This window comes from Odocoileus virginianus, chromosome 9, assembly GCF_023699985.2.
Source record: "Odocoileus virginianus isolate 20LAN1187 ecotype Illinois chromosome 9, Ovbor_1.2, whole genome shotgun sequence".
Taxonomy (NCBI): domain Eukaryota; kingdom Metazoa; phylum Chordata; class Mammalia; order Artiodactyla; family Cervidae; genus Odocoileus; species Odocoileus virginianus.
In genome coordinates, this window is record NC_069682.1 from 9,697,641 (window position 1) to 9,719,838 (window position 22,198).

The window sequence follows — 22,198 nt, forward strand, 5'->3', positions numbered from 1 at the left end:
TTTTTTTTAATATCTATTTTTGGCTGTGCCTGGTTTTCACTGCTGCTCAGGCTTTCTCTGTCTGTGGTGGGTGGGGGCTGCGCTTTAGAAAAGCGCAGGCTTCTCTTGTTGCGGAGCACAGGCTCTAGGACATAGATTTCAGTAGTTGCAGTTTCCCGGCTCTAGATTACAGGCTCAGTAGTTGCGGAGTATGGGCTTAGTTGCTCCGCGGCACGTGGGATCTTTCTGGACCAGGGATTGAACCCTTGTCTCCTGCACTGGCTAGAGGATTCTTGATCACTGAGCCACAGAAGAAGCCCCCTCATGCCTACCTTTTAAAAAAGATCTCATTTTTACTTTCAGGAAATAATTTCAAATAGCAAACTTAAATGTGTCAGAAGAAGCAGGGATGAAGAAGACAGCATGTGGAGAGAAGGTTTGCATGGACCCCAGGTCACCACAAAAACACAGAGGGCGATGCGGTTGGTTTCTCTGTAGGAGTGAGATTCAAAGTGTTGAACAAGCAGGATAGAGGGAGTCAGGAACCAATGTGAAGGATACCAATGTAAGGGTGAAGCCAGCGTCCCACAGCCCCCATCTGCCACACGGTAACCCTTCAGTTGCTGATGTGTGGGAGGAGCCAGGGGAAGGAGTGCAGATGGATCATTTAAGAAGTTCAAAGAGCGGATATTGACCAACAAACTTGGACACATTTCAATTCTTTAAATAACCAATATGACAAAGGCAGTGATTCTCAAACCTTTTGTTGTTAGACCTCTTTACGCTTTCAAAAATTACTGAGGGCCCCACCCCAAAGCTTTTGTTTTTGTAGATTATATCCATCATTGTTTGCCATCTTAGACATTAATACTGGGAGAGTTTAAGAGTACATGTTTATAATTCGTCTTAAAGTAACAATGACAAGCCCTCACAAATATGCCCTGATTGAATCCTGACAACTACACCATGAGGAAGATATTATCATGATTCCTACCATTTTACAAATGAGACACTGAGGCACAGTGAGGTTTGGAGAATTGCCTGAGATTGCCCAGCAAGGTCGCCTGGCTAGAGGCCCCTCAGTGATGAGGCTAGAGGCTTGTCTGGGCTTCTAGGCTGAGATCTTGGCAAGGATGCTGTGCTGCCCCGTCCAGACGCCCACCTCTAGCCCTGAGCTCAAGTCACCTTCACCTTCCCATCTGACCATCCTCTGGTGCTCCAGCTGTGCTCAAAACCTACTATTTCCCCTTCTACTTAACTTGCCATTGGGGTTTTAGTCAACACAATCGGATGAAAGAACACGTAGCAGCCTAAATACTAGAAAGAAAAGAAGTAGAACTATCTGTTCTTGCAAATATTATTATAGTGTGTCCAGCAAACCCAAAAGAAGCAATGGTGGTAGTGATAAAATGATGAAATGATTTTAAAAGATAGCAAATGATCTGTGTGTGTGTTCCAGCTGCTCAGTCATGTCCGACTCTTTGTGACCCCATGGACTATAGCCTGCCAGGCTCCTCTGTCTATGGGGTTCTCCAGGCAAGAGTACTGGAGTGAATTGCCATCGATAGTGATACTGAAAAAGCGTGGCATGGAGTGAGGAGGAGAGAAGCACTTTTTGGGATAATGTTTGGATAACGCCAGCTAAGGAATGCAGAAAGATGGATTGTAAAGGGAACTATGTGCAGAAAGGTAGATTGCAAAGGAATTAGGTTGAGTGAAAAAAAGCCAGTTTCAAAGGTTACATATCATGTGATTCCATTTATCTCGTAGTCTTAAAATGACAAAATTATAGAGATGGAGAGTAGCTCAGTGCCTGCCAGGGGTCAGGGAGGATGGTGGCCTGTGGCCATGGTCAAAATAAGGCAGGGGAGGGATCTTGGGATGGGAACTTTTGTGTACATTGGCTCTGCTCATGGTCACAGAAATCTACACACGTGGGAAAGTCATATGGAAATAAAGACATGCGTGCATGAATGAGAGCATGTAAGATTGCTGAGGTCTGAGCAAGACTGATAGATTGCAGCGAGGTCAACTTCCTGGCTGTGATACCATGCTATAATTGTGGGGAGGACGGAATGAAGGCTGTACTGGATCTCTTGATATTGTTATTTACAACTGCATGAAAATCTATAATTATCTCAAAAAGTAAAAGACAAACACGCACTCAACAATCCTCTGTTCTTCTTCTTGTCCCTGTTTCTTTTAAGGGCCCGCTCATGCCCATGAGGCAACTCTTCAGTCCCCTTCAGGTCCCCTCGCCTTTGCCATCGGGTACAATCCCTTCCCAGGAGTCGTTGCTTGGACCTCTGCAGAATCCTGGCGGACGCCGCCCCCTCCATCTCCTGTACCGTCCACCCTCGCCTCCAGCCCTCCCGACTGCAAACCTGCCAGAGCAGTAGCATCTTATCCTTTTCTTCCACCTCCCATCTTTCCCTGCTTCCAATATGTGTTTTCAAATGTCACCAGTTTTGCACAGTGGCAGTATCATAGCCAATGAGGTTTATCTGGGCTAGCTGAAAAGGAAAAAAGACCATCAAGTCAGGGACTTGACTGTCTATTCAGTAGTTAAGAATCCTACTTACAATGCCAGAGTTAGATCCCTGGTCAGGGAACTAAGATCCCACATGCCGTGGGACAACTGGGCTCTCAAGCAGCAACCAAGCTTGTGCACCCAGCTAGAGAATCTGTGTGCTGTAACGGAAGATCCCGCATGATGCAACTAAGACCCAACACAGTCAAATAAATAAATATCTTTTAAAAGTTAAAAAGCATTGAGAAGTCAAGCATCCTAGCATCCCAGAGCACAGAGTGACTGTACTAGTGCCATAGTCAACGGCTGCAGCTGTGGAGTTCTCCACCTCCGTGGTCGACCTCTGGGTACCACAGCCACCCTCCTTCTTTCTCCTCTGATTCAGGAAGTGGGTTTCTTAAGCACCAGACTCAGCTTTTGACGGGAGGGATTGACAACATTTCTTTTCTTTACTTCAGGAATCAAGTCTGCCAGTCAAACCACAGTTGGCAGATTCCTCAGCACCATTAAGGAGCGTGTGACCTTAGGGGTTTCTTGGCGCTCCAGGCCCTCCAGGTCACTGCCTTTGCCAGGCTGATCCGTCCTCTGGGTCTCCTGGCGTGGTGTCCCTGATGGGGAAGCCTTCCCAGCCTGTGAGTCAGGTCAGGAGGAAGGCTGGTCTCAGCTTTACTGTGTTTGGAGGATGAACAGTGGTTCACCTGGCAGAGAGGATGTCAGGCTCAGGGGACTGTGCGTGTGTGCTAAGTTTCTTCAGTCATGTTTGACTCTCTGCGACCCCGTGGACTATAGCCAGGCTCCTCTGTCCCTGGGATTCTCCAGGTAAGAATACTGGAGTGGGTTGCCATGCCTTCTCCAGGGGATCTTCCCAACCCAGGGATCAAACCCACTTCTCTTATGTCTCCTGCGTTGGCAGGTGTGTTCTTTACCACTAGTGCCACCTGGGGACTTTTAGGGGAATGTTTTCTGGAGAGTGAATGGCAAGAGTGTGAACGACAGAGATGCATCCATGGAATTAATGTAAGCGGAAGATTTCAATATCTGCCCCCCAGGTCTTGATGTTGCTATTATTATCTCTGGAGCAGGGTTGTTTTTAGGACCAAATGATAAGATATGTAAGCTTTGTGCGCTGGAAAAAAATATCTAAAATGTTAATAACTTAAAGCTTTGTTGTGTCAGAACAAGGAAATGGAGATTCTTTTGATCTTCTCTTCTAAGAACTATTTGTGGGAATTCTGGATCTGTTTCCTTCCTCTCACCTGCATTCACAATGGCCTTCACATCTAGTAAAGTACGGTCAGCTTCCTGATCACTGCCCACTGACTTACCACTGTCGAGTTTCAAAACTTCTGGTTATTTCTGGTTGCTGTTGGCCGTCCATGTCACCTACTGTTTATTTAAACTATTTCCTCAATGCAGGCAGTGATAGGCCCTGAATGAATGCTTGAGTGTGTTAGCAATCACATCGATAATGTGGTCCTTTAACTCATTCAGTCAACACAGATCCATCTTCACTCAGCCTAAGTGCCGAGGCATGCACGCTCAGTCACTCAATCATGTCCAACTCTTTGCAACCCCATGGACTGTAGCCCATCAGGCTCCTCTGTCCATGGGATTCTCCAGGCAAGAAATACTGGAGCGGGTTGCCATTTCCTTCTCCAGGGGATCTTCCTGACTCAGGGATTGAATCTGCGTCTCTTATTGTCTCCTGCATTGCAGGTGGACAATTCTTTACCACTGCACTGCCTGGGAATCCCCCACATGCTGAGGGAAACGTGGCAAAACCAAGTTTAGGGTCTCCGGGCTGTGGGCTGGGGGTGGGAGTGGGGTTAAGGCAGGTTAACGGCATCAAAGAAAAGGTTGCCTGACTCCCCAGGTGGGAATAAGAGGGGGTGCTGTGTGCTCTTTGGGGGTGGAGGGGACTCAGTGCAGCTGGGCTTGTTCTATGGTACTGAGCATCCTTCACTCGTGAGTTCTATATCTGACCCACAGTTTCTGAGACCCGGCTGGGCCTCTCAGACCTAAGAGTCAGAGTTTCCACAACTCAAGAATGAGAACATATTCTGCCTTAATCAACACTTGTTACCAAGAAAAACGGGGGGATGGGTGGGAAAAGAGTTATTTTCTCTTTATGTTAAAAGTGAAGAAAGAAGACTGAGAACCAGCAGCATTCCTGTCCCTAAGTCAAAGCCATCACATTTGGGGGTCTCCAATGCTCCTGCGAATGAATTGTTGAGGGTGGTGGTTTTGTCCCTGGGAGGTTTAGCTGATAACAAGCTTCTGTGTGTGAAAGAGTTAACCACACATTTACCGCAGAATGTCAACCCGATGAAAATTAAAATGTTGTCAGATAAGAAAAACAAGGTGTGTAGAAATATACCCATGTTCTTTCTCTGAAATCGAAAATCAGTTTTCCTTCAAACTTTGAAACCTGTTTCTTGGGACGAAATAATGGTTTCAGCAGAAATGTGCTACGTTGGTGAATCCCACCTGCCATCTTCCCCAAGGGGAGCCTTCAGAGAATTTAGACCGGGGAGTCGTGGAGATTTCCAACTCCCTAGCCACAGAGTTTCCACTATTCTAAAGAATGCCAGGTGCATAGGTGCAATGCCGGGTAGAAACTCAAGACCCAAAGGGAAACACAGGACAGAAGAAAACAGAAGAAAGTCACAGGAGAACATGGAGGCATCTCGAAGGAAGAGTCACTCGTCAGAACCCACACCCCGTTCAGGTGTCGTGCGGGGTCCGGCCATGCCAATATGGGCCCCGAGTGTGCCAGGAGCCCCAAATCCATGTGTCCTGGGAAGATGAGGGTCAGGTTTGCCAGTAGCCATTCCCACCTCCCGGGGTACTCCCGGGGTACCTCCCATACCCATCACTCTGGGCATGCTTCTTCCTGCCTGCTCTCAAGAATACATTCAGTTTCAAACAAGTGTTTGGATTCACATTCATATGAAGAAACCTTCCTGCCTGGTGCAATGGTGTCAGGAGGTGGGGCACTGGGTGATTTGAGGCCGTGAGGTTGGAACCTCAGAGGTGGGTCTGGGTCCCCTAGGAGAGACACGAGAAGTCCTCTGGGGGGAAACCATAGCCTTCCCCCAAGCCCCATCACGCCGGCCCCCCGTCTCAGTTATCAGCCCCTAGGAATAAAGTGAGGGGTGAGCCGTGCTGTTCTAAGGCCCCCAGGCCATGGTATTCTGCTAGGACAGCCTGCTTGGACGAAGACATCATTGTGCATCTTGGATGGCGACCAGCCTTTCCATGGAGAACGTCAACCCCACTACGGAAATGGAGGCCACAGGCCAGCTGGAGGTGAGGTCCTGGTTTGGGTTCCGAGGTTCTTGGTGCTTTGGAGGCAGCCCTGATCTGCTTGTCTACTGTGATTGGCCTAAGATGGGTTCAGTGTAGACCAATAGCAGCCTGAATGTGTTCCCCAAATCCACACATCAGTAGGCGAGGCCCCACAGAGAAGAGGGGGGATGAGGCTGTGCCCGAGTGAGCTGATGATGGGGGTGGCCGCACAGGGTCGGGAGGAGGTTTTGAAGATTGTCGCGTAAACGAGGCCTGGAGCCCACTCCAGTACTCCAGGAACTGGCCTCAGAAAGGCAGCCTCAACTGAAAGGCTTTTGATGAGTTTACTCTGTGGGCTCAGCCTGGGCTGCCCCCCGCTAGGCTAGCACTGAAGAAACAGGCTCCAAGATACCCAGAAAGTGAAGTGAAAGTGTTAGTCACTCTGACTCTCTGTGACGCCATGGACTGTAGCCCACAAAATTCCTCTGTCCATGGAATTTTCCAGGCAAGAATACTGGCATGGGTTGCCAGTTCCCTTCTCCAGGGGATCTTCCCATCCCAGGGATCGAACCTGCATCTCCTGCATTGGGAGGCAGGTTCTTCACTGTCTGAGCCAAGTTCCCCAGAGCACCTTTGAAAGTATCAGCTCTAGGGACTTCCCGGTCCAGTGGCTAAGACTCCAAACTGCCAGTGCCGAGGGTCTGGGTTTAATCCCTGGGCAGGGAGGTGGTTCCCACAAGTCACAACTAAGAGTTTGCACGCTGCAACTAAGACCCAGTACAGCCAAATAGATAAATAAAAATATCTAAAAATCCATGCCATTCCTGCCTTCCCTAAATTCGTAGGTAGCACTCGCAATTGTGGTCTCTGATCAAAGCATAGGTGAGCACTGTTCCTTTCAAGGGACACCCGCCTTAGGAGCTTTGACCACAGGGGATGAATCTGTAAGGGGTTTTCATGTTGGGCTTCCTCTTATTGAATTTAAATCCAAGGTGGCAGCATTTTCCAAGGCCATGGGAACTAGGACCTGTTTACCATGATTCATGGGGGATTGCTTTGTGCTGAAAAGAACAGACGGGAGCCGTCAAGGATGTAGTCGTTGTAGCACGAACTACACAGAGTTCCTCCCCTGGTGTGAGCGATGCCTGCAGTCCCGCTGGTGAACGGACGGGACGCAGTAGGGGAGTGGGCTGGCTGGCGGGGAGCCTGAACGGCTCGATCAGCACAGGGTGGAAGGGATGGCGTTTCACCCTGCTCTGGGGTGTTTATTAGCCACAGGATGTCAGGACTGAAAGGGACTTAGAGAGCCTCTCTGTCATCTCCTTGGATGCACAGAGAAAGCGCCCGCTCTGTCCAAGACGTGGCAGTCACTGTGTGCTGGCCACTGATCCAGGCACACAGCTGGCTCTCCCTGGTCCCCACAGCCACCTCTGTAGTAGGCTGTTATGAACATTCATGACAATTAATATGATGACTATTTTATAGTCCATTATTATAAGCAAGACATTGAATATAGAATAAACTGAGATATACAGAATGCTATTGTTATTGATACAGCTGTAAATAAGAATCATTTCAGTGATTAATTACTGGATGGCCGTCCCTACCAGCTCCGTGTTATACACAATGCAATGAGCTGGAAGTGTCAGGGTCCTGCCCAGAGTCACACTGCCAGTTCCAGGAGGCCAGGATCTGCAACCTCAAGCGGAAGTGCCCGTGATCGCGTGTGCCCACCTTTCCTCCCCGTGTCTCAGCTACTTCCTGCCCCTGTGGCCACGGTAGCCTCTGGCCTCCTTCTGCCCTGTCCCCCGTGTGTCCTGTGAGGCAGGAAGGCTGTCTCAAGCACCTCGGGCTGGGGTTTGGGGGGCTGGAGCTTGGAGAGTGGAGAGTGGGTACTAATATGCTGAGATGGTTCAGACTGGACCCCCCAGGGACTGGGCCTTTGTAAGGCGTGTGGGGCCAGCGAAGCGAAAGGAGCCGGGATTCCAGGCAGGTTCCCTGGGCAGCTGGAGGTGGTGATGGTGGCATCTTTCATTAAAACTGGAGATAACAGAGGACGAGCAGGCCTGGGGGGGTGGGGGCGCCCAGCACTGGTTGTACTAAACTTGGGAAGCCTGTGGGAAAGCCCCGTGGAGAGGTGCTCTGGCTCTCAGCCGTGCAGATTTCAGGCCCAGCAAGCGATGCTTACTGAGCACCTCCTGTATGCTGTTTACCTTAGGCAGGCTGCCTTGTCCCACTGCAGCTGAGGCCGCTGGAGGCTTGAAGGACCGGCCCACCCCCAGCTCTCCCCCAGGTCACTCGGCACCCTCGGGGGCTGCACACCTTCCCCTGTGCCACCTGCCAACAGTCATACACACAGATAACAGGGCTGATGCCCTGAAGCCCAGATGGCCCCCATCCCCGCAGCCGCTCTGTGGCGCCGGCTCCTCCCCAGCTACCGTCCATGCCCCTGCACTTGGCCCGGCTCCACGACCAGCTCACAGCTCCGCCCCGCGGGTGCTCCCCAACCTGGAGGACCATGCTGTGTCCTCTGTCATTAACTTGCTCAAGACTTCACTTTCCCCTTCCTGCCTTCTGCCTGTCCTGCAGGACCCCTCCTTGTCACTTTGCTCTGGGAAGCCTCCTTGCCCCTTTCCTCTGGGGTTGGGCATGCCTCTGCCTTCCCGGACCACCTGCGCTCGCCACACCCGTCCATCAGCTGTCCCTACCCTGCTAGTGCTGGCAGAGAATGGTACCCAGTGATGGTTTTACAGGAAAACAGGGTTACACAAGTTCAAGCCGGGTTCTGAATCCAAGCCCTGTGGAATCCCAAGTTCCTGAGCCCTTTCTACTCTCCCCAGATGTGGTTGGGAAGAATTCCAAGTAGGCAGATGAGATGTGGTAGATTATAAAAGGGGAGGTGTCCCTAGGTGCCAAGCTTTGAAATCAGAGGTGAGGAAGCTATGTTTGCAGAACAGGAGCCCTGCCGGCTGGAGTGGCTGGAGCTGCGGGGGCGCCGATGTGCAGAGGACGTTCAGGTGGACCAGGTCAGAAAAAATATGAGATGCCGGGCAGAGGACTCATGCCCCACAGGCGGCGGGGGAACAACATGAGGTCTTTGATCAGGGAAGAGGCATTGCGAAAGTTGATTTCAGAGGAATTAATTTGGGAGTGGATCAAAGAGTGACTTAAAATAAGAGACAGAAAACTTCCCTAGGAAGCCCAGGGGAATTGATGAGACCGGTTAACCGCCTTCTTCCTCTGTACAAGGATGGAGCAGGGAGCCTGGCTCCGTCACTCTCTGGGGTGTGTGAATGACTGCCTAACAACTTCAGTTTCCTCCTCTGTAAAATGGGAATGATCCCAGTGGTACCTGACTCACAGGGTTGTTGTGAGACTTTGGTAAGATCACAGGTGTAGAAGGCACAGCCGGGTGCCTGGTGGGCCCACAGCTCCTTTCCCAGGAGGAATAGGAGGAGCAGGAGGGTGGGAGTCCCTCCGCAGGAGCCCACTGCAAACTCGGGCTAGAGGAGTGAGACAGGAAGCCCTGGGAGAGGGAAAGTGAAACTTGATGGCCTGGCGAGTGAAAGGCGTTGAAAGTCAAAAGTGAAATAAAGGGCCTGTTAGCACATCTGAGCCGAAAACGCTCACCCTTTGCGGTCCCCCGCACTCTCCTGGGTGTCAGCAGGATGTCAGCGGAAACTGCCCTCGTATCATATCGTTAAAAGGTGTTGGGGTTTGTAACTTTTTTGGTAGTTGTTTGTTTTGCTTTCCACTTGAAATAAGGAGTTTTCTCTTCAAGAAGATCCTTTTATTCTAAATCAGACGCTGAGCAGAGGTGTCACTACCGCAGGGGCCGGAAACAGATACCACACTCAGCTGGGTCTGCAGGCGCTACTGGTTTCACCCGCTGGGGAAGCCGCCAGCCTGCCGCAGCCAGGACGGGCGCCCGCAGCCCAGCCTCCCCGAAACTCCCGGGAAACTCACAGGGCCCTGGGCAGGAAGAGGCTGACGTCAGCCCAGGCCGCGGGGATTTCAAGCAAAACTTGTAAAAACGGCTCCTCTGCCCTTTAACTGTGTCACAGTCTTTCTCTGAGGAGATAGACCAATTCACTCACTTGGGGACCAATTCACTCCAACTTCATTTCATTAAACTATGTGTATTATAGTTATACACAAATATAAGTACACATTGAATATATGTATATATATCTGCACACACACATATATGTATGTGTCTATATCATGTGTATATACATATATGTATATGCACAGAGTGTATATATGTATATTTGTGTATATGTATGTATACATATGGGCTTCCCCAGGTGGCTTGGTGGTAAAGACTCCGCCTGCCAATGCAGGAGATATGGGGTTAATCCCTGAGTCAGGAAGATCCCCTGGAGAAGAAAATAGCAACCCACTCCAGGACTCCTGCCAGGAGAATTCCATGGACAGAAGAGCCTGGGGAACTACAGTCCATGGGGTTGCAAAAGAGTCAGTCACAACTTAGCAACTAAACGAACATATATATATATAGACACGTATATGTACATAAACACACACATATACGTCTATATCCATAGTACATACATGTATGTGCATACACAGGTACGCTATATATAGCAAGTGTATACATTCACAGCATGTGTATACAACCTGTGTATATCAGGTTGGCCAAAAAATTCATTCAGGTTTTTCTGAAAGATGTTAGACAAAAACACAAACTTTTTTACGAACCTAATATGTATATATGTGTATGTGTGTATATATATATGTATACATATATATACATATATAGTTTAAAAAAACACTGTTTCTTATAAGTACCTAGCATGACCAGACTGACTGGGTTCCCTTCATGCCTGTCTTGGGGAGGCGGGTCTTTCCTGGGTGTTTGAAATTGGGGAGTGGCTCACACACTGATGAGGAGGTGCCGCCTGTCAGCTTCATGTGTTACTGGTGTTTCTACAACACCCATGGGCTGTGGGAGCCATCTGTTTCTCCTTTTAGGAATATAACTGCTCCCACCAAAAATGTTCCTTTTTTCTTGGTCAGGGAGTTTCTTGAGCAAAGGAAAGCTTCTGCACATTTTCTGACTATGCTGTTCTAAATTTAAAATCCATGGTGTTTGATTTCAATAGCTTCAGTAATTAGTAATGACAGAGCAATGCTTTCAGCCCTTGTTTCTGTCCCAGGTGTTAGGACAGTGAGGCACTTCTTGAGTGACAATGTCCAGGGGCTTGCATAAGAACAAATGCCTGTCTGTGTGGCCATCCACTCTTTCTTTGTATTTGCATTCTGAGACTCAGCTAGGTTGGCATTATCTGTGTGATATGTTTTTCTCCCTGGAGACCCAGGGCTGGGTTGCACCCATCTCCTGACCCTATATCTGACACATAGTATTTGCTTAATAAATGTTCGCCAAGTGAATGAATGAACAAAGAAATGGCCGTCCCCAGCCACCCTCCTGCGTCCCCCTTCCCCCTGCCACACCTCTCCTGTGCTTGGCTCAGGGGTAGTGTTTTCACTCCAGAGAACGTCACAGCAGAGCGAATTCCCTCCATCATGCCTTGGACGCACACCTACCCTCACCTTTGTTTTCTTACTGCTGAGGCTACAGAAAGCAGGGAGGCTGCTGAAGGAGGTATCTATTTTGGGCCCAAACAGAAGAGTGGGTGATTCTGTGGGCAGAGATTCCTGAACATGGTGGTGTTGACTCATGCCTGAAGGTGCTCAGAATTTCCTTGCTTCGTGGGCGGCTGGGGCAGACGTGGCTTGACTCGAGTGCTTTCTTTGAAGCCCAGTCAAATGCAGGAAAGACACCCCGAGCTGCTGTTTGGCGGGTAGGAGGAGGGGGAGAGCAGGATTTAGAGAATTTAAACTCAGGGACTCTGCAGGCCTGGAAAGGTCAGCCCCTCGAGCAGATGGCAGGCAGTTACTGGGCGTCTGGTGTTGGATGCGGTCGGAACAGGCTTTTCATTTATCGACAACCACAGGGGCAGTGGGGCCTACTCAGAGCAGACTTTCAAAAGGTGAAAATAATCTTCTTTATTAACAGCAGTTTACGAGAATCATCAAGAATTCAGGCCCTACATGGATCCAGCCTGGCTCCCATCTGGCACCCCCCCACTCCCAGTTGTATTCCATGTGATAACTGATTCACCTCTGTGAGCCTCAGTTTACTTGATACAAAAGGGGGTTGAAAACAAGGTGGACCTGATTTTGAGGAGTAACAGAGGCACCACCATGTTTTCACGTAGTGCCTCTGAGAGAGCTGTCAATATGAGCTCTTCTCGTTATCATTCGTGTTTCAAACATTTCTTGGGGACTTTCCTGGGGGTCAGGGGTTAGAACTTGGTGTTTTACTGCCTGGACCCAGGTTCAGTCCCTGTTTGGGGAATTAAGATTCCACAAGCCTTTGTAGTGCAGCAGCCTTCAAAAGTGTTTCCTGGCACAAGGCTGAAGGCAAAATAAGCCTCAAAGGGAAAAGTGGATGCTGGGATCCGGGTTTGTGCGGGGCCTGCCCCAACCAGCCAGCCGTTTTGCAGCTCACAGCCTCGCCCGCCTTCCTCATCTCTCTCTCTCCCGAGGGCCTCCTGGAGTCCATTGAGCTTGCCATGCTCTTTAGGGTAAAGGGACCCATCACCTCCTTAGCACTGACTTTGTGTTCTTTAAAAACCTGCTTCTCTTTCTTCTTCTCTGCGGAAAGAAGCATTTCACACTTCCTAGTCTCCTGATCCACCTGGCCCTTTCGTTGTATCTGGAGTTGGGGGTGGGGAAGGGGGTAGGCGGAGGCCTGACTCCACTGGCCTGCGCCGGCCACCCTGCTCATTCTCAGTGGCCTTCTGGTCACCCCCGCCCAGGGCATCCACACATTGGTGCCTTAGAGTTTCTGCTGCCTGAAATCCCCCTGGGTCCCTGGCCCTGGCCTGGGTGCTGCAGGCACCGTGGCTGATGGAAAGCCAGGTAGACAGGATGGGTTAGGGGCAGGCAGTTACTTGGGCAGTTGGGATGGAAGCCCCGGCCAGACAGAGGTCGGGGCAAAATTTGAATGTGGGGAAATAAGACCCCGGGCTTCTTGACTATTACCCAGAGGTGTCATGAGGTCCTAGTGATGCTGACTCGGTGGCCCGTTGTAGGAGTGCAGACTCCAGACCCCAACGATGTGTGTTACTAGAGGATCACAGTGAGAGGGAGAGAACCCAGATGCTCTTGTCAGAGCAGGAGTACAGTTTTTACAGGATCGCTAGGCGTTTGAGCTTCATTTTGTTCAACAAGCAACCAACATGGAGTAGGAGATATTTGACACGTGGGGCATTTGTCTCTTTGCCCTCACGAGCGCCTCCGTTTTCAGTTTGTTGCTCAAGGAGCATGACTCACGCGTGCATCTTTAGCCACCTCGTTCGGAGACACCGCCCCTCAGCCAGCTCCTGAGATTCACGAGCGCAAACTCAGAGCCACCCTCTCCAAGAAAGCTTTCTGAACGCCCCGGGAAGCACCTCTGGATGCCATGGTGTCTTCAACTCTGCCACCTTCCACACTGAGATGTTCAATCTCGTGTCTTTCCCAGAGTGCTTTTCCCATTTTAGCTGCACGTTCTGTGTGGGGTGGACACAGCACCTGTTTCTTCTCTCCTGTGACGGCCTTGCTACTCAAAATGGGGTTCAGGCACCAGGCACTCGGATCTCAGGGAGGAGCTTGTTTGAACCAGAATCTCCTTCCTCACCCCAGATATCCTGAATCAGAACCTGTCTCACAACAAGCCCCCTGCCTCACCAGTACTACAGGTGATCTGTAATACATTGAACTTTGGGAAGTACTATGCTAGGGCATCTATTCCCAGTGAATAGGAATGAAACAGTGGACTCGGACCAACCATGGAATCACTGTTCTGTGGATTTCAATCCTAACTGCATCTTGAATCATTTGAGAAGCTTAAAAATGATAATAGCCTTAGTTCCAGTTCTAATCCCCAGAGAGTCTGACCTAACTGGTCTTGGGTGGGACTTGGACATCATTTGTGACAGTTTCCCAGATGCACACTTAATGTGCAATTCGTGCCAGAAACCACTGCTCTAAATACATTTCCCAGTTGTATTCATGTTTTTTCACTGATGGAAGCGAATCCCAGAGTAAGCTCCAAACAAGTCAAAAGCCGGAAAATTCCTGGGTAATCTTAGACCGGAAAATACCTAAAAGACCCAGAGATGATTCTAGTATTATTTTCCCCAAAATGGGTGACTTATTTGAAAGCCTGGGGAAAGAGGGGATTCAGTGATGGCTGTTGAGTCATTGGCAAATACTGCTGCCTCCCTTGGCAAGTTCTCAAGGCGGGAGTTGCTCAGCAGATGCTTTATCTCCAGTCTTAGGCCAGGAGCAGTTTGAGAGCAAAGACCTTTTCCATTTCAGTAATCCTAATGCAAGGATAGATTGATGGATGGATGGATGATGGCTAGGTAGATGAAAGAAAGGAAAGATGGATGAATGGAGAGATGGATGGATGGAAGGAAGGAAGGAGGGAAAGATGGATGATGGATGGATGGCTGGATTGAAGGAAGGATGGATGGATGGATGGAAAGTGGATGGATGGATGTCACTGAGAGTTGATGTGAAGACATATGGGGAATATAGTACTGGAATTTGAGAGGCCTGGATTCTAGTCCTAGATTTCCACTTCTCTTGCTTGCCTGGTGTCTTTGGTTTTTCCTTGGCACCCTTTTCTTCCAATCTTGTCTAGGCACCCAGGTCTTAGGTTACTTTTGCCAAGCCAGCTACATTTCCCTTACTAGTGAGGGTAACTTCCTGTGTCTCATTTTCTGTGCTCAGAGTATGGTTATTCAGATACTAAAGAACCTGACCAGAGGTCTTACCTGGAGACCCTGGTTGACAGGGAGGTTATAACCCCAAATATTACTCCCAAAATTTTGTGCATAAGAAAGTTTTTCTAAGGAAGCAAATAGCAGCACTCACCAAATTTGCTCAAGGACACACTACTCAAGAAAGATGGAGCTAGATAGAGTGTTTCTATCACATTGTTCTTCCTGTTGGGAGTTTCAGGATGTGTATAGGAGTAATAAATGATGTCCACCTTTATGTGGTAAGGTCATCTCTGGGCTGTTTCCCACCACCACCTCCCCACCCACCTGCACCCGCTCCAGATAATGCTTTGGACAGCAGCTGACTGCACCTAAGGAGAACTTCCTGAAGAAATTACTAGAAGAGGTAGCAAAAGAGGCAGATGAGGGTGCTCATTAGTGGCCTCCAATCTTTCCTCCCCTGATACATGCCTGGATGAAGAGCAACAGACAGGAGGGTGGCAGGAAGTTTAGGAACCCCCTGTGGCTTCAGGGGCTTTTCTGGTAGCTCAGATGGTGAAAGAGTCCACCTGAAATGCAGGAAATGCGGGTTTGATCCCTGAGTCAGGAAGATCCCCTGGAGGAGGGCATGGCAACCCACTCCAGTGTTTTTGCCTGGAGAATCCCATGGACAGAGGAGCCTGGTGGACTGCAGTCCCCGGGGTCACATAGAGTCAGACACGACTGAGCAGCTAACACTGTAACTTCAGAGGGCACGGCTGGGCTGCAGTGACGCACGCTGTTAGCCTGGAGACAGGAATCCTAGGTCCTGAGTCCAAAGTGCTCAGAGGTCATCCCTCCAGCCCGCCCTGCCCGGCTCCTCACACCACTTGACCAATGTCCTTCTAGGCTCTGCTCAGATACCTCTCGAGGAAGGGCGTCCAGGCCTCTCTGGGGAGGAAGGGTGGAGGGGCCCTTTGCTCTGACTGTTGAGCTCCTGGACGCTCACCAGATATGAGTAAACCCCCGGCCCAGGTTTTGCCTCCTCAGTGCCAACCTGCCCCCCAAGCCTCCACTCACTTCCTACTCAAGTCTCCTTCCTTCTCTGTTTCTCGCTGCCACCCAAAGTCTGGGGCAGGGAGCAGACGAGGAACGAAAGCCAAGAGTCGCTCAGAAGGCCAAGGACCCATGGGTACGCAGTTGGGTGCCCTTACTTGAGAAAAATACGAATGTCATCACATATGCATACGTTCATTTTCTCAGAGGGGAAGTTAAAAAACAGGGATTGGAGGGACTTCCCTGGTAGCCCAGTAGCTACGACTGCATGCTCCCCACACTGGGGGCCCAGGTTCCCTCCCAGGTCAGGGACTAAGCTCCCACGTGCCGCAGGTAACCATCTCACATGCTGCAGCTAAGACTTCACAGGCCACAACTAAAGACGCCACAGGCCTCAGCACAGATCAAAGAGCCCACGTGCGGCAACTAAGACCCGGTGCAGCTGAATACATAAATAAAAATCAGTATTAACAGAAACAGAGACTGGAGTGGAGCAGAGAAGAACAAAAATTCTTCCCTGACTGTCTTCCTGGCTAGTGCACGTGCCCCTCGAGTCTCCCCCGAAGTTTAGAAAGCCTCAATTTAACCGCTTTCAAGAATGCAGGGCTTATAGCTTTTTGAAGCAATTGACTGAATGAAGATCCTCTTTCCTCTCCTCCCAGGGAATGGCCTGGGATGAAGAGAAGAGAAATAGGTTTCCACTCACGTAAGCCCTCCCCTACGAGAAGCAAGGAGATCAACTGAGGGCAAAAAGGCCCCAAGAGCAAATAGCAGAAGCCTCCCCGGCAGGGAGCGGTGTTACAGCCGTCACCCTCCCTGAAGCCGTGGTCCTGGCCTGAGTGCAGGGCGGAACCTCCCAGAGGCTGGAAATAACCGTGATGACACGTCAGCCTTGGCACTTGGGCCTCCGAAGGCCTCTCAACCCGGACCCTGCTGTATATGTCTTAGGTTTGGAAACTTTTTCATCTGAAAGTACCCCAGCTTGCAAAGGCCTTTTGACAGAGCTTATTTTATTTCCTGTTCAGAATTCTTGACATACAGCAAGAGAACCAGAAGGCAGCCTCAGGATCAGCCCCATCAACCTTCTCATTTTACAGAGAAACTGAGGCCCACGGAGATCCAGCAATTTGCCCCTAAATCACGCCCTTCACCCCTCCGCAAAATTCAGCTTCCTCCTAACATTTCTCTGCCCTGACCTCGAGGGATATGGCCCCACTTCCCAAAGGAACTCCTGTTTCTTATTCAGGTTTCTACTGGTCATCAGGTGGTGAGGGGGGCAGGGAATGAGTGAGGGCTGGGGTTGAGGGCTAGCCTGACTTGAGGGTGACTATCGCTCTGATGAGAATGACCTCAGCAAGAGGTGATACAGGTGCCTCTAGACCACTCAAGGCTTTGCTCAAAGAAACTAAGAACTCTTCTCTTTGCCCATCAGCCATTCTTTATAGCAGCTGACTGTCAGCGAAGCCAGCTCTTTCTGGTGCCTCAATGCTCTCCGATCTCAAAAGGAGCAGATGCACAGCTGATAAACAGCACTGCCTATTTCAGAAATGCTGTTTTTAAAGAAACTAGCAACTGTTTTATGAGGTACTCCCTAAGTTTACCAAATCCATATATATCTATATGTATCTATATCTATATCTATGTATACACACACACACACACACACACACACACACAGGGTTATGATCTATCTATCTATACACACTAACTGCTCTAAAGCATAGGAACATATGGTAATAACACTTTGGGATCTAGAGAAACTGAATGATTGAATGTGAAGGGTTAAGCGTTTGTGTTTTAATGACAAATGTGAAGATGGAAATTCCAGTGTGGGCAGTCATCTTTACAAGAAGGGATAATTAGACGAAAATATCATCTTCATGGGTTTCCGCACTGTGTGTGTGTTTTTGAGTCTAGGGCATGCAGATTTGATCACAGAATTCCTAGAATGAAAGAAAGATGATGAAGGCACAGATAAAGTCTCAGAATTTCCACAATGCTGAGAAAGGCACCATCAATAACGTGCCTGTTGGCAACATCAGGAGAATTCTCTTTTCAACCACATCCCAGGACCCAGTAATACAGAGACTAAAAACGCCCACGTTGACCAACACACTCCCCATCAGCCCTCACAGTTTTAAATGGTGGCTTTGGAAATTTTCAGAATGAAAATCAGCCTTATGAATCAGCTAGAAATTGCTTCTGTTGACAGTCTGATTGATTTTGTTAGTGACCTCTCCCTTCCTAGGAATAAGATTTGTTTATTTTAAGACTGGGCTCCTCTGGGAGGAAAAAGTCTGAGAGGAGATTATTTCTGACCCTGGAGAGGTTCCTAAGCCACGTGTGGATCCCAGAAATACAGCCCTTGTCATTCTCTTAGTCCTTACTGGTCTCTGGAAAAGGCCATTTCATGCGCTGTCTGCCCACCTCCTTTCTCTATGGAGTCACCTCCAGAGAGCTTGGGCCCTGTCCACAGTGAGCAGAAAGAGCACTCAGCGGAAAGAATCGGGTCTGAGTCCCGGCTGTGTCACTGCCTCGTGGCCTCTAGTCTAGGGGTCTTCTTCGTCTCAGGGGGTTGGTGACATCCACTTTGCAGAGGGACTATGAAGGAGGAAGGAAGACATGTGTCTGGCCTATACAACGTACTTTGTGCTCAGTCGCTCAGCTGGGTCCAATTCTTTGGGACCCCATGGACTGTAGCCCGCCAGGCTCCTCTGTCCATGAGATTCTCCAGACAAGAATTCTGGAGTGGGTTGCCATTTCCTCCTCTGGGGATCTTTCCGACCCAGGGACCGAACTCATCGTCTCTCATGTCTCCTGCATTGACAGATTGATTCTTTACCACTGCTCCACCTGGGAAGCGCTCCCCCGTAAGGTACCCTATAAATGGTAAATTTTACTTTCTCATGGTCTTTGATTGACTCCCAAATGAAATTTAAAATCCTCAACTTGGGGTCATCCAGTTTTAACCCCCGGTAGCCCCATATCTCCACCCGAGGCTGGGGGCTTTTCCTGGAGCTCTGCCCCGTCTCTGCGCGTGTGGTCCTCTCTGTCTGGAATCTCCGTGGAGGGAAATTTACTGACCTCTCAGGGCTCCTTGTGCTGCCGCCTTTGTGAAGCCTTCCCATATAGCCCCCTGCTCCCGTAGCTCTTATCCCATCCCACCCATATTGCTGTCATAACTCTCTTTCCCTCACCAGGTAATACCCCTTTTAAGGTGAGGCTACGTTTTGTTCACATTTGTATTTCCTATGCTGTTGAAAAGGGAAACAAGAGGCATTGGATAGATTTTTGAAGATGTGAGTGTATGAAAGAGCACTGCTATCAGGCCAATCTCATCCTCAGATAAGTCACCAACTCCTGGCAGTAGCACGCACTTACTCGAAATGTGCTCCCCAGAGATGAGGCCAGTCAACTGTAAAGACTTCTCTGTTCCCTTGGCCTGCCTCTCACTGTGCAAAGACCCGGCGGAGACAGAAGTCACATTATAAGTCTTCCTAAAGTCATGCCCACTTTTCACTTTAAAGAAGATCCTACCCCTGTGTCAGTTCATAGCCCAGAGACTGATCACTTCCCCTCAACAGGCCAAAAAGACCCCGTATGCATCATTGTGTCTCACTTCTTAACACATCTTTCTGTGGACACTTAGCATTATTATCTGTCTAGAAATGAAGGATATGAAATTATAGATCCTGATATGTTTTCCTGCATAAGCAAGGGAGGACATTATTAGAAAATTCACGTGCTATTAGGAAGGAGGTTTGAGGCTGAAATTGGTGGTTTCTTATTTCTTAAAAAAAAAAAGCCAACCAGAAACTGACAATATCCTTCTGAAAGGATGAATGAAATGCAAAACTTTCATATATGTACACACACACACACATATATACATGCATGTAGACATATAAGAAGACAAGAAGAATTAATGTTCTCAAAGTGATATGCTTATATTTTTTTAAAAAAATTTCTATAAAGTTGCACATATAAGCGGCTTCCTAGGTATCATTTCCCTAGGCAGTAAAACATAAAGTACACATCCTTGAAGGTTAACTTTTCTGAGATCCCAAATGATCCCAGTGCTTCATATATGAGTCACTGACATCTGAGGCACATTCGCCTGGTCATAGAGAGATTTCTAGCAGATTTTTAGTATTATCCTTACAGCCAGTGGATGCAGTGGAAAACTAAATTTATTGGAAAATAAAATCTCTTGAGGAATCTGCTCATTAGTAGCCGGTTAACAGTCAAATATCATACCACTATGTTCTTCCCAGAATCAGCTGTCAAAGACCTTGAGTGACAAGAACTCCCCATTCCGAGTTGTCTTTATAAGTCGGTGATGATAGAGGCAAAGAATGGGGCCCCGGTGGGCCATGGACACAGGGGCAGAACCCAGGATCCCGTCCCCTCCCTGTACTTTCCACTTAGATGCCCCTCGGATTATGTGATTGGGAAGAGTCTACATCCTTAGCCTTCTCAGGACTCCAAAGTCACCAGCGACCCCTTACCTGTCACACAGCCAGGTACCATGATGAATACGAAGAACCTCCACATCAGCAAGCTTGGCTCCATCCTCCTGGCCCCTGGGACCACTGCCGACGCAGGGGCCGGGAAGAGAAAGTGCTGCTCTGCTGAATGCCGGGTTTCCTTTCAGCCTCTTGTTGGCATCACACCAGGAGGCTGGGGAATGAAGGGTGAGTCCGCTCAGGTTGTCATCCTTGCTGGTCTGTCAACCTCTAGGGCAGTCAATGCTTGCTCTGTATAAGTATTAGCCTGGGTTGTTCAGCCAGGAAATTGTGCGTACCACTCTCTTCTCTAGTCTCAAATATAGGAAGTGGTTTTAACCAGGTTTTTTTTTTTTCTTTCTCAAGTTCAGTTGCTGGGAGGTGTGGGCTGGGGTTGGTGAGAAGGATTGGGGTTCGTTTATGAATCCTTTCTTCGGCTTACCCCTGAAAAGGACAGGGAGATTCCCACTACCGTTAAAGCAGGGTGAGCAAGCGCTTCTTGGCAGTGGTCTCATCTAGAGTTTCATAAGCTGATGTCACCGTGAAACTGAGGTCCCGGACTCATAGCTCCCCAGGGAGTTGGCAGGTGCCACTTGAGATGGAGGGGGGCAAGTTCATGCCAAGCAGTCTTGGCCCTAGATGGGAATTTCCTAAAGCTGTCTGACCACAGAGCCCTTTAAGAAGTCCACTGGGTCTCCGGGTGGGGTCTCCAATACTCAGATAATTGAAGAGGAAGCAGCAGGCTGTCCCATGCTCAGAACTCCTGAATGCTCTCCCAAGACTTACAATCAGCACTAGCTGTAATTCTCTCACCATGATGCCCTGGGTCCTGAATATGAGTTGTCATTTTATAAGATATTTTGCCACCAGGTGTGTTTTTCTCAAAAGTGGATTTTGGTTTTCAACGTTGGACTTTTTTTTTTTTTCCCCAGAAAATTGAATCTTGCTTTCCTATTTAATGATCAGAGCTATCTTCTGATTTTCACAGAATAGTTGACTATGTTTTGCCCTCTAGAAATTCATGTCATCATGTATTTATAGTAAAATAAAATTTAAAAAATATAAGCAAGTAAGCAAAAATATTGACAAAAGGAAGACTATCCAGGCATGCCAAAACAGGTCATAGTTCCAGTATGTGTTATTGATAATTTCTAAGAATATTCTGACATTCTCTAAGAAAGACAATTACTGGGACTTCCCTGGCCAAGACTTCACCTTCCAATGCAGAGGGTGCAGGTTCAAGCACTGGTTGGGGAACTCGGATCCCATATGCCCCAGGACCAAAATCCCAAAACATGAAACAGAAGCAACATTGTAACAAATGCAATAAAGACTTTTAAAAAAGGTGTGTGTGTCTCAGTAGCTCAGTCCTGTCTGACTCTTTGCGACCCCATGGACTGTACTCTCCAGGCGCCTCCTGTGGAATTCTCCAGGCAAGAATACTGGAGTGGGTTGCCATTCCTTTCTCCAGGGGATCTTCCCAACCCAGAGGTCAAACCCGGGTCTCCCTCATTGCAGGCAGATTCTTTACCATCTAAGCCACCAGGGAAGAAGAAAGAAAGAAAGAAAAAGAAAGGAAGGAAAGAAGGAGGGAGGGAGAGAAGGAAGAAAAGCAATTACAATCTCTGAAAAGAGCCTTGTGCATGAGTGTGTGAGTGCTCAGTCCTGTCCAGCTCTGTGACCCCAGGCGCTGTAGCCTTCCAGGCTCCTCTGTCCCTGGAATTTTCCAGGCACGAATACTGGAGTGGGTAGCCATTTCCTTCTCTAGGGAATCCTCCCAATCCAGGCAGGGATCAAACTCATGTCTTTTGCATTTCCTACGTTGGCAGGCAGATTCTTTACCACTGAGCCACAGCCACCTGCAGATGAACTAAAAGTGGTTTCCAGACTAAGTACCAGAGTTTACAGAGAAAAGCATGAACTGCTTTCTTTCTGGGAATGCAATACTTGTCCGAATGTGGCAGGATCATCGTAGGATTCCAGGACAGGCTTACGCTCACTGCTGGAAACAGTCTCAGCCCGCTGAATGTGAGCAGCAGTTCCTGTTGTCTGTAGGGCTGCCC

General features: G+C 48.9%; 1 protein-coding gene across 2 annotated transcripts in view; it reads right to left on the reverse strand.

Moving 5' to 3' along the window:
* Nucleotides 1-20,620, reverse strand: part of IL2RA (interleukin 2 receptor subunit alpha) — a 50,919-nt gene extending 30,299 nt beyond the window's left edge. Inside the window, exon 1 of one of the 2 annotated variants that reach the window (XM_070471933.1) lies at nt 20,139-20,620. In XM_070471933.1, coding sequence (XP_070328034.1) covers nt 20,139-20,202 — 64 coding nt within the window. In that variant the 5' untranslated portion in view covers nt 20,203-20,620. The remainder of the gene's footprint in view (nt 1-20,138) is intronic. The other variant, XM_070471932.1, reaches the window with a different exon arrangement.
* Between the last annotated feature and the right edge of the window lie 1,578 nt (nt 20,621-22,198).